Consider the following 16,406-nt stretch of genomic DNA (forward strand, 5'->3'; position numbering starts at 1 on the left):
AAGCACGAGAAGAACAGAAGACATGGTTGGTCTTTTTTCAGCATCTTCTTGAACAGCAAGCCTATATGCAGACATTTTAATGGTTCACGTGGTGGGCATGTCTCTCTCAACAATGGGTCCATGAATTCCAGTCCCATCCCTTGCCTCCACAAACTCGAAGCCCGTGTTCCTGTTTAATTCATTCAATGCAATATTGAAAATGTTATCTCTAACTTTGATCAAGTAGGATGACTGAGAAAGAAGATTTCTCTACAATTTGTTGAAAGAAAATTTGATTAGATTAACCTATGTTGGTTCTGTATCACATAATACTATGTTTGAGAAAGCCACCGGAAGAATGAATCGCACCACAGGGGCAGAATATAGATTCCCTTTCAATTCTGACATGTTGTTGGCTTGCCCCGTAAAATCTGGATGGTGAAATCTTTTGCTTCGAAAAGATTTGGTTTTAATTTAAAGGAAAGGTGCTTATATGCCAACTAGAAGTTAAATATTGCAACATTTCTGGAAAAAATAGAAATACTCAACCTCTGTACTCGGCATTTTGAAAGCAAATATGTATCTAAATCAATATTGGCTCTAGATTTGCATGGCATTTATGATTTATAACGAGCTCAACAAAGCAAAAAGTAATATTCGAGTCAACTGCAATTAAGGACAAGAACAACAATTTTGTTGAATTGGCACCCTTGTCAAGAATTAATAATCGCCCATATGATCATGAGGAAAAAATTTCACATTTGTTGAACATGATAGTTTGATTTTTTTTAAGTTGATTTTGGACAATAGCGAAAAGTAAGTTTAATTAATTTTGTGTTTCTGACTTGTGGCACGTTTGATAAACCCATGAACATTGACAGTCATAATCAACAATACTCAAAAAATAATGTGCAAAGGAATTTGGCCTCCAATATGCGGACATGAAGCAATCCAAATATACAAGTTTTTTTAATGGAACCGAGAGGAAATGCAATCATGCTTGCTTTGTGTGCAGTCCATCACGTTCTATTGTCAATTGACTAATAGAAAGAAGATCAAACTTGAATGAGGGAATATGCAAAGAACATTCTTGAAAACAAAGAATCTGAGATTTTCACGTCAGCTTGGTGAGAGGCGTGAGCTTTAGAGGCATAGAGTAATTTACCTGAAACATCAGAACTACGATTAAGAAATTTAGAAAAGCGAACAATATGATCACTTTCTCCCGAATATATGATCCACGATGACGACAAAAATTTGAAGGAAGATGACGTAAGAACAAGGTTGATTGTAGGTAACTTGGCATTGCTAAATGCCATAACCTGTTCACATTCACTCTTAGTTAGAGTAACTTCATCGGCATTCACTAGTTTAGTGTTGTCTCAATTATTAGCACTCACCTTGGTGGTCACATGAGGAGTTGTTCTATGAAGATGATCGTGAGGAGGATATCCTTGAAGATCATGGAAAAATTTTTTTGGCATGTTCTGACCCCATAATTACAATATGACTCCATACTTACAATAGAACATACTCGGTGAGATTTCATTTGAAATATCAATTTTTCCAAAACAAGTTTTGATGACTAAGTAAAAAGGGAGCCCTTTTTCAAGGATAAAAAAGGAATATGAAAAAATGAAAAGTTTTAAAAGTATTTCTTTATTAAAATACCCCTTTCCTTTTCGATGCATATTTGTTGCATACACCACTTGGTGAGCAGAACTCAACATTGCACTGAAAATTTGTGAAGTTAGTTATATACACCACTTCTGTGTATGTAATTTCAAGCGCATATGACAAAAAAAAAACCATAATTAAAACAAAAAGAAACTTTGTGTAGAGATAAAAACAGAAACCGCAATGAGATTCGATAAAAATAAAATTTGTCAGTCTGCATATGCATATCGTTATGACCAATATACCTTTTTAAGCACTAAAACGCGTTTTCGTTTTTTTGTCCCGGTTATAGTGTTATCTCATTATCTCATAAATATTTTATTGTCTCATACTTATGTTCAGTGTTATTTCATGCATCCATTCGTTATCTCACTATCTCATAAATTTAGTATTATCTCATACTTATATTTGATGTTATCTCATACATCCCTCTGTTCATTATCTCATCAATCTTTTGTTATTTCATGAGCATTGTCTCATACTTATTTGTCATTTCACATGCATACTTAGTAGGATCTACATTCGGTATATGCACATTACATACATGAGGGCGCGTATAGAACTTTGCTTTTGTAAGAGAAAATTCTCTGAGTGTTTTTGGGGGGGTTTGGTTTTAAACTAATCCTACGCCTCCCTCTAATAGTCTTTTAGTAAGAAAAAGGTGTTGTACCATGTTGATATGTTTAAGTTGATGTCTCAGTCAACGCCTAATTGTTTCTTCCCAGTTAACAGCAGACAAAACAAACTTTTGCAGAAGGAAGGCCGTCACTGTTGGTGGTTCTTCACCTAATCACTAGCACATGGCATATTGTTATGCTCCACCGGCGCTTCAACAAGAAATGGGGTTTGGCAACAAACAAGGACAAAAGACGGGTGGAAGATATTAAAAGCAGAAGAGATAATTAATGGAGAGAAAGAACGGAAGAAAAAAAAAATGAGGAAGTGAATGGAGAGAAATGGACTACAAGATGTATGATGCCAAACAATGGAAAGGGAGGTAGACACTGGTGGCATTGCGAACTCCATGAACGATCGACCATCTGCTATGGAAGCAATAGCATGGGCAGGGCAACAACAACAATGATCGACCATCTAATTACCATCAGATGCTCTGTAGATCTGCATCAAACAATAATGTTCTTCAACCACTAAAGACGAGGGGGTGTCGGTCTTTCGTCCTTGCAGAGAAGAGAGAGAAATAGGGGGAGAAGGCTACAAGACCAGGAGAACCCTAGGGAGATAAGAGAGAGAAAGAAATTGGGAGGGAAAATAAAAAGGGTGAAAGAGTCGAGACAACTGGGGAGACAGGCAGAGAACAACAAGAGGGAGAGGGAGAGGGACAGAGGTACGATATAGGGTTTGGAAGAAGGAGAAGACAGAAGCGACAAAGAGAGATTGAGAGGGCTCACCTCAGCCTTTCACCTCCACTGCCGTTGCTCTATCTTCCACCTCCTGCTTCTCTGCGTCGTGCACGAGCCAGTGAGAGAGATGAAGAGGGAGAGCCGGCATCAGGCGTCCTCTTCACGCGGGTGAGATTCGGGTCCAAGTCTAGACCCTAATCCAGCCTGACCAACCCCACGCGCCAAACATTACAATTTCAATACATGAATTGGCTATAATCTTACCAACCCCATTTTTTATATGCTCGGTAAAACCTCTTTATTTATGCTTAAATTTGGTCCAATAGAGAATCACTTGTGATCGGTAGTTACCCATTTAGGCCATTTGTGGTTGTGCATTTCTAAGTCTCTTGTTTTGATAAATATCTGTAGGATTTTAATTTTGGTTTTAGGTCATATATAAACATATGGATGTGGTGACCTCTACAAAGATAGGATGTTACATAGACTTTGTGTTTTCTGTACATATGACATATTTATGCTACCAATGACACCCTCCTCCACACTCTACGCTGAAGTGAGTATTTTCTTTTAGATGAATGTGTCATCCTTTGTGAAACATTTGAATGTTAGTTTACAATATTCCTTCTACCCTATGAATGTTTCAAGAAAATCTTCATGGAACATATTTTTTTGCCTTTAAATGAGGTTGTCTTGTAGCCTTTATTTCTTTTTATCATCAAGTGGATGGATTTCAGCTAGTCAAGCTGGTTAGGCTTACTTTCAGAATCTCATATTTTTTATGTGAGTAAGATGAACAATCTCTATAATAGTGCCCATCACAAATTTCCTAACTTATTGAAGGGTTAGCTATTTTGGGACAATTTGGATGTGGTCAGAGGTGTATGTTGATGGCAAGACAACTATTTCCATGGAGTAATCGAAGGTTAGCCAAAAGGAACTTTGCATTTTGCATCTTAATGATCTTAGTTCTAATTTTCATCATTATTCTCTGTTTTACTTTTATAGGACACGGATTATTGTGATGGTTTTTGCCAGTTCTCTCTCATTTATGAATTGTTATGTTCCCCCACCATACTTTTACTCTTTTGTATTCTCCTCTGTAGCTGCTATAAATCAGTCCTTGCTGCAGCTTGAGGCTGAGCATATGGAATTGGACAGGTACATATCATTACTGTTTCTAAGTGTTTTTTTTTTCATGTTCTATTGGAAATGAGGCTACGTCCTTCCCCAGACTGTTTTTGTTCTAAAAAAAGTTCGTCATTTCTCAGGCCTTGGATTATCACTAGAATGGGTTATCTTGGTTTTCAAATTCATCAACATTTTGGCATAATAAGGGCCAATGATTTCTTGATTGTTCAAAGGACATTATTTGATGTACAAAATTAGAGTATGTTATAATTATATTCTTAAATTTGTAAAATTGAATGGAAATGAGACATTATGCTTCTTATACAAGTAGGAAAACTAAATATTATCTTTGTCTATCTGAATTTTCACACTTCTCTTTCTTAGCCCCTAGTTAATTTCAGTTACCTCAATACTTGATAGTTAAATTGTTTGGTATATTTTAATGTATTATGAATAATTGTGATATTGGTTTTTTTTAAATAATAAATTTCGTGACGCGGTAAGCGCGTTACTAAAGACCACCACCTGGGTAGAAACTACCAAATGCTTTATGCAAAACAAAAAAAAAAAGAACTTGTTGTGGGTGCTCCAGTAGAAGGAGATAAAAAAGGAAAAAAGCTTATCGATCGACCGAAGTGCTTCAACAAGGTCAAAGGTTGATTTGCCGATCTAGCAAACCGTTCATCTTCCACATAAACCGCACAAAATTTTTGGCATATGTGGCACTGCCAATGGCCATAATTGTTGCCAATAGAATCTCGAGACTGAAGGTTTGATCAAGGCAACTTCCTTTTTATTCCAACAGCTTGATGGGAGAGGAAGAACCAAGTGCTCAGCAATCCGCCCACCACCAAAAATGGCGTGGTGGAGCGAGGTAGGGCGATACAGGCTATGGCATACAATAACCTTGATAACTTAGATTATACTAAAGTATATATAGATTTAAAATTTAATTATTTATGATGTTTTGGGAAGAGAAAAAAAGTTCAAAGAGAAAATTCTCTCTGGCTCAGATATCAATGTCGGCAGATACCTGTAACAATATAACGCCAACCCGAATCTCGCAGGCGAACAGTAATCCAAACCAGCCAGTTCTCAATAAGAAGGAAGGAGCGCATCCAATAATTCTTCATCCAACTCCAGGGCAGGCATAACATGAGGGAGAAGGCAGACTTCCAGATCCATGCTGCCACCCTCACCTTTTCTGAGGAAGACTGAAATTCTACCATCAAACTTATTGGCACTCCCTCTGAGCACTGCCAACCCTTTCCCCCACCCAAAGTCGCTCCCATACATCTCCAACCATGGGGAGCTGGCCACCATAACATCATTCGATTCAAACCCATTCACATCATACAATTGTATGTTCATGAGCCACTGCCGACCCATGTTGGCTGTTTCCCCCAACACGGTCTCGTGCAGCGCCCGGGCTGCCCAACCCATGTCCTGCCCAAGCAGCTCACCCACCTTGGCCTCCGTCGACAAGAATAGCATGCAACTGACGAAGTACTCCCGGGGCAAAGTTGGGTCCAGCCTCTTTCGAAGCCCGGCTGCAACCTTGCAGGCAGTGATCTGGTCGGCCTGGCGCTTCCGGGCCCATGTTATGGTCCGCCACATGAGCCCAACAAGTGCCTGCAACGACGAGATCTCACCCCTCCGCAGCTTCGAGCGCTCGTTGGCCTTGGCCTTGATCCGGGATATGGCTTGGGCACTGAAGCACAAGATTCTTTCTCGGACTGCTGGAAGTTTGAGCCTCTCAATGAGGTGTTCAGACAGTGGGAAGTGGACTTGGCGGAGCTCCTTGGGGATCTGGGCTCGCTCCATCAATGGCGGTCGCAATATGGTTTCATGGCCGGCATTGAGCTCGGACCAGGAGTTGAAGAAGTGCCAGAAGGACTCACCGTCAGCTGCGGTATGGTTGAGGGAGCAGCCTATCAAGACACCGTCCTCCAACAATGTTACCAGAAATGAATGCACTTCATTAGATGCATCGAACTCAAAATTTCGTTTCATTCTTAAAATTTTCACTCCCTGTAAAACTCATTTTTATATGCCCAAATCCACACATTCAACTTCTCTTTCCCAACTGAAAGCCAATCTAGAACCTTAATCTATTTGATTTATGCAACTTATATTGTATTCCATCCTGTTCAACCCCAATGAACCCACTCAATTAAGGTACAAGACCTTGATGTTAGCTTGACTGTTTTCTTCTAGGCTGCTCTGATCGGCCCAATTACCGTTAAGCTTGACCTGAATTATAAGGGATTGCTTTAATACGGTTAATTTCAAAAAATCAAATCATGTCGACTGCAGGAACCATATTATTCATATTTCAGCTCCACGTAGAAATATTTTAAAAAATTATTCTGACAAGTCACAGCCTATGCAATCTTGTCTGAAGGACAGTATATGTACCCAGAATGCAGGCAATGCTATAGCTATGATTTGAACAAAACCAGTGCTCGTGGAGTAAGCATGCACACAGTTAGCACAAACCTGAAGAAATATGAAAATGAGCATTTCAAGTGGCTCAACTTTTAGGTCAGTTCTGGTAACAGCACAATGGGCTCCTCAGTAAGAGTTCTTCCAAAACGATCCTCCCTTCTGAAAAATCAGATTGCTTCATATCTAACCGGCCCACTTGGGCTTTTAATTTTCTATTTTTTTTATTAGATAAATTAACATACCGATGTTTATGATGTTGAATTGTTTATGGGTGGGAGAGGGAGATGGACATCAAGTAGACGGCTAGAACGTTGTCGACTAAATCATGAATGCTTTTGTCCTTTGCCGCAGATAGAAAATTGAGAACAACGATTCAACTTTCGGCCTATTTTTACAGATAATGCACATGACGACCGTTAGTAAAATTACACATAACTGTTGACTTGATAAAATAAACATGATCCAAAAATGTTAAAATATGCTCCAAAGAAAATAAATATGTCTAATGTATTTTTTTCAGTTTTTTTAATGCCGAACAGTTTTTCTTCCCTTAAATTTACTTATCTTTTGATGTTTGTGTTATTAGTTTCCCACTTATTTTATTTTCTCCTTATTTTCAGTTTTTTTAAATTTTAAAAAAATTATAATATTTTTCCTGCTTTTTTTCGTTTTTTTCAAGCTCGCCATATTATACTTAAAAAAAAACTCACCCCCAAAACTAAAGAGGGAAATGGTAAGTAGTAACATCCAAAAAACAATAGTCCACATTTGATACAATACTAGTTAGTTTTTCCCACTATAACTAAGATACATAGTCAATGCAATGCCAAATTTATGAAAACGGAATCAGTTACACTTTCGGAGTGAATATTGAGGTGCTAGAGGGAGTACGTTTATAAGGAACAATAAGCTGCCTTCGTTCAAATGAACTTTTTCGGAACAGGTCCTATATATATATAACACAGCTAAATTTCTCAAATCAGTGTTTGAAAACCCAGTGACTTGGGACTCAACTCCACTGTCCTTGACTCATGACTCGATGGGACAACTCGGACACTAGGACCACGGGGTTATGATAGCTTTTTTTAAGAAAAAATAATGTATAACTTGTCTTTTAAACATAAAACTTTTGTAAAATAACTTAATTTCTCTTATATGATTCAAAAAAAGTGAAACCAATATAAAGTGAAGTCACAACTAAGTTCATTCTCTTTCAATTGTTGCAATTTAGCATGTCGAGCGGCACCTTTATCTTGGAGTAACTTCAGTATTTGTAACCCCATTCACTGAAGATGGCTGTGATCTGCTGAACCCATCCTTGGTTCTCTGGTTAGAACATGCAGGTTCTATTGGAACGGAAATGACAAAGATTCACCCCCAAGCACGAGAAGAACAGAAGACATGGTTGGTCTTTTTTCAGCATCTTCTTGAACAGCAAGCCTATATGCAGAAATGGTTCACGTGGTGGACACGTCTCTCTCAACAATGGGTCCATGAATTCCAGTCCCATCCCTCGCCTCCACAAACTCCAAGCCCATGTCCCCATTTAATTCATTCAATGCAATATTGAAAATGTTATATCTAGCTTTGATCAAGTAGGATGACTGAGAAAGAAGATTTCTCTACAATTTGTTGAAAGAAAATTTGATAAAATTAACCTATGTTGGTTCTGTATCACATAATATTATGTTTGAGAAAGGCAACTGAAGAATGAAACACATCACAGGGGCAGAATACAGATTCCTTTTCAATTCCGACATGTTGTTGGCTTGCCCTGTAAAATCTGGATGGTGAAATCTTTTGCTTCGAAAGGTTTGGTTTTAATTTAAAGATAAAGGTGCTTATATGCCAACTAGAAGTTAAATATTGTGTTTCTGACTTGTGGCACATTTGTTGAACCCATGAACATTGACAGTCATAATCAACAATACTCAAAAAATAATGTGCAAAGGAATTTGGCCTCCAATATGCAAACATGAAGCAATCCAAATATAAAAGTTGTTTTAATGGGACTGAGAGGAAATGCAATCATGCTTGCTTTGTGTATTGTCCATTACGTTCTATTGTCAATTGACTAATAGAAAGAAGATCAAACTTGAATGAGGGAATATGCAAAGAACATTCTTGAAAAACAAGAGAATCTGAGATTTTCATGTCAGCTTGGTGAGAGGCGTGAGCTCTAGAGGCATAGAGTAATTTATCTGAAACATGTCAAGTGCAACGGAACTATGATTAAGAAATTTAGAAAAAAGAACAATATGATCACTTGCTCCCGAATATATGATCCACGATGATGACAAAAATGTGAAGGAAGATGACATAAGAACAAGGTTGATTGTAGGTAACTTGGCATTGCTAAATGCCATAACCTGTTCACATTCACTCTTAGTTAGAGTAACTTCATCGGCGTTCACTAGTTTAGTGTTGTCTCAATTATTAGCATTCACCTTGGTGGTCACATGAGGAGTTGTTCTATGAAGATGATCGTGAGATAGAATTTTTTTTTTTGGCATGTTCTGACTCCATAATTACAATATGACTCCATACTTACAATAGAACATACTCGGTGAGATTTCATTTGAAATATCAAAATTTCCAAAACTAGTTTTGATGACTAAGTAAAAAGGCAGCCCTTTTTCAAGGATAAAAAAGGAATATGAAAAAATGAAAAGTTTAAAAAGTATTTCTTTATTAAATGCCCCTTTCCTTTTCAATGCATATTTGTTGCATACACCACTTGGTGAGCAGAACTCAACATTGTACTAAAAATTTGTGAAGTTAGTTATATACACCACTTCCGTTTATGCATTTCAAGTGCATATGACAAAAAAAACCATAATTAATACAAAAAGAAACTTTGTGTAGAGATAAAAACAGAAACCACAATGAGATTTGATAGAAATAAAATTTGTCAGTCCGTATATGCATATCGTTATGACCAATATACCTTTTTAAGCAGTAAAAACGCATTTTCGTTTTGTCCCGGTTATAGTGTTATCTCATTATCTCATAAATATTTTATTGTCTCATACTTATGTTCAGTGTTATTTCATGCATCCATTCGTTATCTCACTATCTCATAAATTTAGTATTATCTCATACTTATATTTGATGTTATCTCATACATCCCTCTGTTCATTATCTCATCAATTTTTGTTATTTCATGAGCATTGTCTCATACTTATTTGTCATTTCACATGCATGTGCAATGTTTGAGTATAAAAGTAAATGTGCATATTGGTAGTAGGATCTACATTTGGTGTATGCACGTTACATACATGAGGCGGTGTATAGAACTTTGCTTTTGTAAGAGAAAATTCTATGAGTGTTTTTGTGGGGTTTGGTTTTAAAGTAATCCTACGCCTCCTTCTAATAGTCTTTTAGTAAGAAAAAGGTGCTGTACCATGTTGATATGTTTAGGTTGATGTCTCAATCAATGCCTCATAGTTTCTTCCTAGTTACCAGCAGACAAAACAAACTTTTGCAGAAGGAATTAAAAGCAGAAGAGATAATGAATGGAGAGCAAGAACGGAAGAAAAAAAAATGTGAAAGTAAATGGAGAGAAATGGACTACAAGATGTATGATGCCAAACAATGAAAAGGGAGGTAGACACTGGTGGCTTTGCGAACTCCATGAACGATCGGCCATCTGCTATGGAAGCAATAACATGGGCACGACAACAACAACAATGATCAACCATCTGTTAACCATCAGATGCTCGGTAGATCAGCATTAAACAACAATGTTCTTCAATCACTAAGGACGAAGGGGTGTCGGTCTGTTGTCCTTGCAGAGAAGAGAGAGAAATGGGGGGAGACGACTACGAGACCAGGAGAACCCTAGGGAGATAAGAGAGAGAAAGAAAGTGGGAGGTGCAAATAAAAAGGGTGACAGAGTCGTGACAAAGGGGGAAACAGGCAGAGAACAATGAGAGGGAGAGGGAGTGGGAAATAGGTGCGATATAGGGCTTGGAAGAAGGAGAAGACAGAAGAGACTGAGAGAGATCGAGAGGGCTCACCTCAGCACCACCGCTGCCTTTCACCTCCGCCGCCGTTGCTCTATCTTCCACTTCCTGCTTCTCTGCGTCGTGCATGAACCAGTGAGAGAGATGAAGAGGGAGAGCCGGCATCAGGCATCCTCTTCACGCGGGTGGGATTCAGGTCCGAGTCTAGACCCTAATCCAGCCCGACCTGCCCCACTGGCCAAACATTACAATTTCAATACATGAATTGGCTATTATCTTACCAACCCCATTTTCATATATGCTCGGTAAAACCCCTTTATTTATGCTTAAATTGGTCCAATAGAGAATCACTTGTGGTCGGTAGTTACCCATTTACGCCATTTGTGGTTGTGCATTTCTAAGTCTGTTGTTTTGATAAATGTCTATAAGATTTTAATTTTGGCTTTAGGTCATATATAAACATATGGATGTGGTGACCTCTACAAAGATAGGATGTTACATAGATTTTGTGTTTTCTGTACATATGACATATTTATGCTACCAATGACACCCTTCTCCAGACTCTATGCTGAAGTGAGTATTTTCTTTTAGATGAATGTTTCATCCTTTGTGAAACATTTTAATGTTAGTTTACAATATTCCTTCTACCCTAATGAATGTTTCAAGAAAATCTTCATGGAACATATTTTTGTTTCCTTTAAATGAGGTTGTCTTATAGCCTTTATTTATTTTAATCATCAAGTGGATGGATTTCAGCTAGTCAAGCTGGTTAGGATTACTATCAGAATCTCATATTTTTTATGTGAGTAAGATGAACAATCTCTATAATAGTGCCCATCACGAATTTCCTAACTTAATGATGCGTTAGCTATTTTGGGAAAATTTGGATGTGGACAGAGGTGTATGTTGACGGCAAGACAGCTATTTCCATGGAGTAATACAATGTTAGCCAAAAGGAACAATGCATTTTGCATCTTAATGATCTTAGTTCCAATTTTCATCATTATTCTCTGTTTTACTTTTATAGGACACGAATTATTGTGATGGTTCTTGCCAGTTCTCTCTCATTTATGAATTGTTATGTTCCAACACCACACTTTTACTCTTTTGTATTCTCCTCTGTAGCTGCTATAAATCAGTCCTTGCAGCAGCTTGAGGCTGAGCATATGGAATTGGACAGGTACATATCATTACTGTTTCTAAGTGTTTTTTTTTTCATGTTCTATTGGAAATGAGGATACATCCTACCCCAGACTGTTTTTGTTCTAAAAAAAGGTTCGTAATTTCTCAGGCCTTGGGTTATCACTTGAATGTGTTTATCTTGCTTTGGGTTATCTTGGTTTTCAAATCCATCAACATTTTGGCATAATAAGGGCAGGTGATTTCTTGATTGTTCAAAGGACATTATTTGACATACAAAATTAGAGTATGTTATAATTATGTTCTCAAATTTGTAAAATTGAATGCCTTAAAGAAACTCTTTAGTGTGCAGCTCTATGAAATTTTGTATACTATTTTCTAGTTGCTTTATTAATTAATTAGTTGTGCATTGTATCTTCAATTACAAAGTTTGTCTTGAATGGCAGAACTTTTGTTCACAATATAAATCAGAGCTAGTTATTGTGCTCTGAAAGAACTACTAATTTGTGTTGAATGGCAAAGCTTTTGTTTCAAGATGTTGCTAATTTTGTTACCGACTTGATGTTTGAATTACATTTTAAACAATTTGCCATATTTGGTCTATCGAAATAGAGAAAACATGAACTTTGATGGAGAATGAAGCTTGACACGTCTTCATGCACTTCCAGTTTTTAGTATTTAGAAATGTCTTATAAGATTTGCTTATTATTGCAGGTTTCTCGAAATGATGAGACTATGAACAGTCAAGGATCTGGTTATGCTACAATGGGTTCTAGGGGTAAAGCTGCACTTTCTGCATTGAATAGAGCTGTCGGTCACGTAATTCTAACCTTGAGATGAATTTTAGGTGTATTTTCTAGTTATTGACATCAAAGGTAATTCGACAATGTTTGTGGGATCTTGTCTGCTTTTAATTGTTTCATTTGTCCGGTAATGTAGTTGGACATGAGTTTGTTTGCCGGATTGTTAAGAAATGAGACATTATGCTTCTTATACAAGTAGGAAACTAAATATTATCTTTGTCTATCTGAATTTTCACACTTCTCTTTCTTTGCACCCTAGTTAATTTCAATTACCTCAATACTTGATAGTTAAATTGTTTTGTATATTTTAATGTATTATGAATAATTGTATTGATATTGGGAAAATTTGGATGTGGACAGATGTGTATGTTGATGGCAAGACAGCTATTTCCTTGGAGTAATAGAAGGTTAGCCAAAAGGAACTTTGCATTTTGCATCTTAATGATCTTAGTTCTAATTTTCATCATTATTCTCTGTTTTACTTTTATAGGACACGGATTATTGTGATGGTTTTTGCCAGTTCTCTCTCATTTATGAATTGTTATGTTCCCCCACCACACTTTTACTCTTTTGTATTCTCCTCTGTAGCTGCTATAAATCAGTCCTTGCAGCAGCTTGAGGCTGAGCATATGGAATTGGACAGGTACATATCATTACTGTTTCTAAGTGTTTTTTTTTTCATGTTCTATTGGAAATGAGGATACATCCTACCCCAGACTGTTTTTGTTCTAAAAAAAGGTTCGTAATTTCTCAGGCCTTGGGTTATCACTTGAATGTGTTTATCTTGCTTTGGGTTATCTTGGTTTTCAAATCCATCAACATTTTGGCATAATAAGGGCAGGTGATTTCTTGATTGTTCAAAGGACATTATTTGACATACAAAATTAGAGTATGTTATAATTATGTTCTCAAATTTGTAAAATTGAATGCCTTAAAGAAACTCTTTAGTGTGCAGCTCTATGAAATTTTGTATACTATTTTCTAGTTGCTTTATTAATTAATTAGTTGTGCATTGTATCTTCAATTACAAAGTTTGTCTTGAATGGCAGAACTTTTGTTCACAATATAAATCAGAGCTAGTTATTGTGCTCTGAAAGAACTACTAATTTGTGTTGAATGGCAAAGCTTTTGTTTCAAGATGTTGCTAATTTTGTTACCGACTTGATGTTTGAATTACATTTTAAACAATTTGCCATATTTGGTCTATCGAAATAGAGAAAACATGAACTTTGATGGAGAATGAAGCTTGACACGTCTTCATGCACTTCCAGTTTTTAGTATTTAGAAATGTCTTATAAGATTTGCTTATTATTGCAGGTTTCTCGAAATGATGAGACTATGAACAGTCAAGGATCTGGTTATGCTACAATGGGTTCTAGGGGTAAAGCTGCACTTTCTGCATTGAATAGAGCTGTCGGTCACGTAATTCTAACCTTGAGATGAATTTTAGGTGTATTTTCTAGTTATTGACATCAAAGGTAATTCGACAATGTTTGTGGGATCTTGTCTGCTTTTAATTGTTTCATTTGTCCGGTAATGTAGTTGGACATGAGTTTGTTTGCCGGATTGTTAAGAAATGAGACATTATGCTTCTTATACAAGTAGGAAACTAAATATTATCTTTGTCTATCTGAATTTTCACACTTCTCTTTCTTTGCACCCTAGTTAATTTCAATTACCTCAATACTTGATAGTTAAATTGTTTTGTATATTTTAATGTATTATGAATAATTGTATTGATATTGGGAAAATTTGGATGTGGACAGATGTGTATGTTGATGGCAAGACAGCTATTTCCTTGGAGTAATAGAAGGTTAGCCAAAAGGAACTTTGCATTTTGCATCTTAATGATCTTAGTTCTAATTTTCATCATTATTCTCTGTTTTACTTTTATAGGACACGGATTATTGTGATGGTTTTTGCCAGTTCTCTCTCATTTATGAATTGTTATGTTCCCCCACCACACTTTTACTCTTTTGTATTCTCCTCTGTAGCTGCTATAAATCAGTCCTTGCAGCAGCTTGAGGCTGAGCATATGGAATTGGACAGGTACATATCATTACTGTTTCTAAGTGTTTTTTTTTTCATGTTCTATTGGAAATGAGGATACATCCTTCCCCAGACTGTTTTTGTTCTAAAAAAAAGTTCGTAATTTCTCAGGCCTTGGGTTATCACTTGAATGTGTTCATCTTGCTTTGGGTTATCTTGGTTTTCAAATTCATCAACATTTTGGCATAATAAGGGCAGGTGATTTCTTGATTGTTCAAAGGACATTATTTGATGTACAAAATTAGAGTATGTTATAATTATGTTCTCAAATTTGTAAAATTGAATGCCTTAAAGGAACTCTTTAGTGTGCAACTCCATGAAATTTTGTATACTATTTTCTAGTTGCTTTATTAATTAATTAGTTGTGCATTGTATCTTCAATTACAAAGTTTGTCTTGAATGGCAGAACTTTTGTTCACAATATAAATCAGAGCTAGTTATTGTGCTCTGAAAGAACTACTAATTTGTGTTGAATGGCAAAGCTTTTGTTTCAAGATGTTGCTAATTTTGTTACCGACTTGATGTTTGAATTACATTTTAAACAATTTGCCATATTTGGTCTATCGAAATAGAGAAAACATGAACTTTGATGGAGAATGAAGCTTGACACGTCTTCATGCACTTCCAGTTTTAGTATTTAGAAATGTCTTATAAGATTTGCTTATTATTGCAGGTTTCTCGAAATGATGAGACTATGAACAGTCAAGGATCTGGTTATGCTACAATGGGTTCTAGGGGTAAAGCTGCACTTTCTGCATTGAATAGAGCTGTCGGTCACGTAATTCTAACCTTGAGATGAATTTTAGGTGTATTTTCTAGTTATTGACATCAAAGGTAATTCGACAATGTTTGTGGGATCTTGTCTGCTTTTAATTGTTTCATTTGTCCGGTAATGTAGTTGGACATGAGTTTGTTTGCCGGATTGTTAAGAAATGAGACATTATGCTTCTTATACAAGTAGGAGAACTAAATATTATCTTTGTCTATCTGAATTTTCACACTTCTCTTTCTTTGCACCCTAGTTAATTTCAATTACCTCAATACTTGATAGTTAAATTGTTTTGTATATTTTAATGTATTATGAATAATCGTATTGATGTTGGGTTTTGTAAATAATAGATTTCGTGATGTGGTAAGCGCGTTACTAAAGACCACCACCTTGGCTTCTGTGACATGGATTCATAAAATCTCTAACGTTGGATTGCATGTTACGAAATGTATGATCAGTAAAAAAATCAGCCACATAATGTTTGGTAATGCACATGGCGACATTCAGGCCACGTTACAGAATATCTAAATGTGTTATCCAATGTTGATATGTGAAATTTCTTGTTGTGTTAGGACAAGGTCATATGGTTACCAACATTTTAATGACCACACACATTGTCCTTTAGTAAAAAAGATGATCAAACAATGGTAGTTGTACCATAAAAAAAATTGTACAAACTGATGAAGAAGAACCCTAATGAAAATATTAATGAATCTAATGAATTGTGAAAGGGAGAAACTACCAAATGCTTTATGCAAAAAAAAAAAAAAAAAACTTGTTGTAGGCGTTCCAGTAGAAGGAGAAAAAGAAGGGAAAAAGCTTATCGATTGATTGAAGTGCTTCAACAAGGTCAAAGGTTGATTGCCGATCTTCACAGATGCTCCCGAGGAGTTTGGTGCCAATGAAACAGGCCACCAATTGTCAATATTATTCACAAACGAAAATCTAACAAGCCGTTAATCTTCCACGTATATCTGCACAAAATTTTTGGCATATGTGGCACTGCCAACGGCCGTAATTGTTGCCAATGGAATCTCGAGACTGAAGGTTTTCCTTTTGATTCCAATGGCTTGATGGTTGAAGA

General features: G+C 36.5%; 1 protein-coding gene across 1 annotated transcript; it reads right to left on the reverse strand.

The window, feature by feature from the left end:
* Positions 1-5,243: 5,243 nt before the first annotated feature.
* LOC126409206 (uncharacterized acetyltransferase At3g50280-like) lies at positions 5,244-10,726 on the reverse strand. Its single transcript, XM_050075253.1, has 3 exons — positions 10,616-10,726; positions 6,567-6,647; positions 5,244-6,179 (listed from the first exon to the last, which is right to left on the reverse strand). Exons 1-3 carry the CDS (start codon positions 10,724-10,726, stop codon positions 5,244-5,246), a joined length of 1,128 nt encoding a protein of 375 aa, XP_049931210.1.
* Positions 10,727-16,406: the final 5,680 nt, after the last annotated feature.

The sequence above is a fragment of the Nymphaea colorata genome, chromosome 14, assembly GCF_008831285.2.
Source record: "Nymphaea colorata isolate Beijing-Zhang1983 chromosome 14, ASM883128v2, whole genome shotgun sequence".
In the NCBI taxonomy this organism is placed as follows: Eukaryota; Viridiplantae; Streptophyta; class Magnoliopsida; order Nymphaeales; family Nymphaeaceae; genus Nymphaea; species Nymphaea colorata.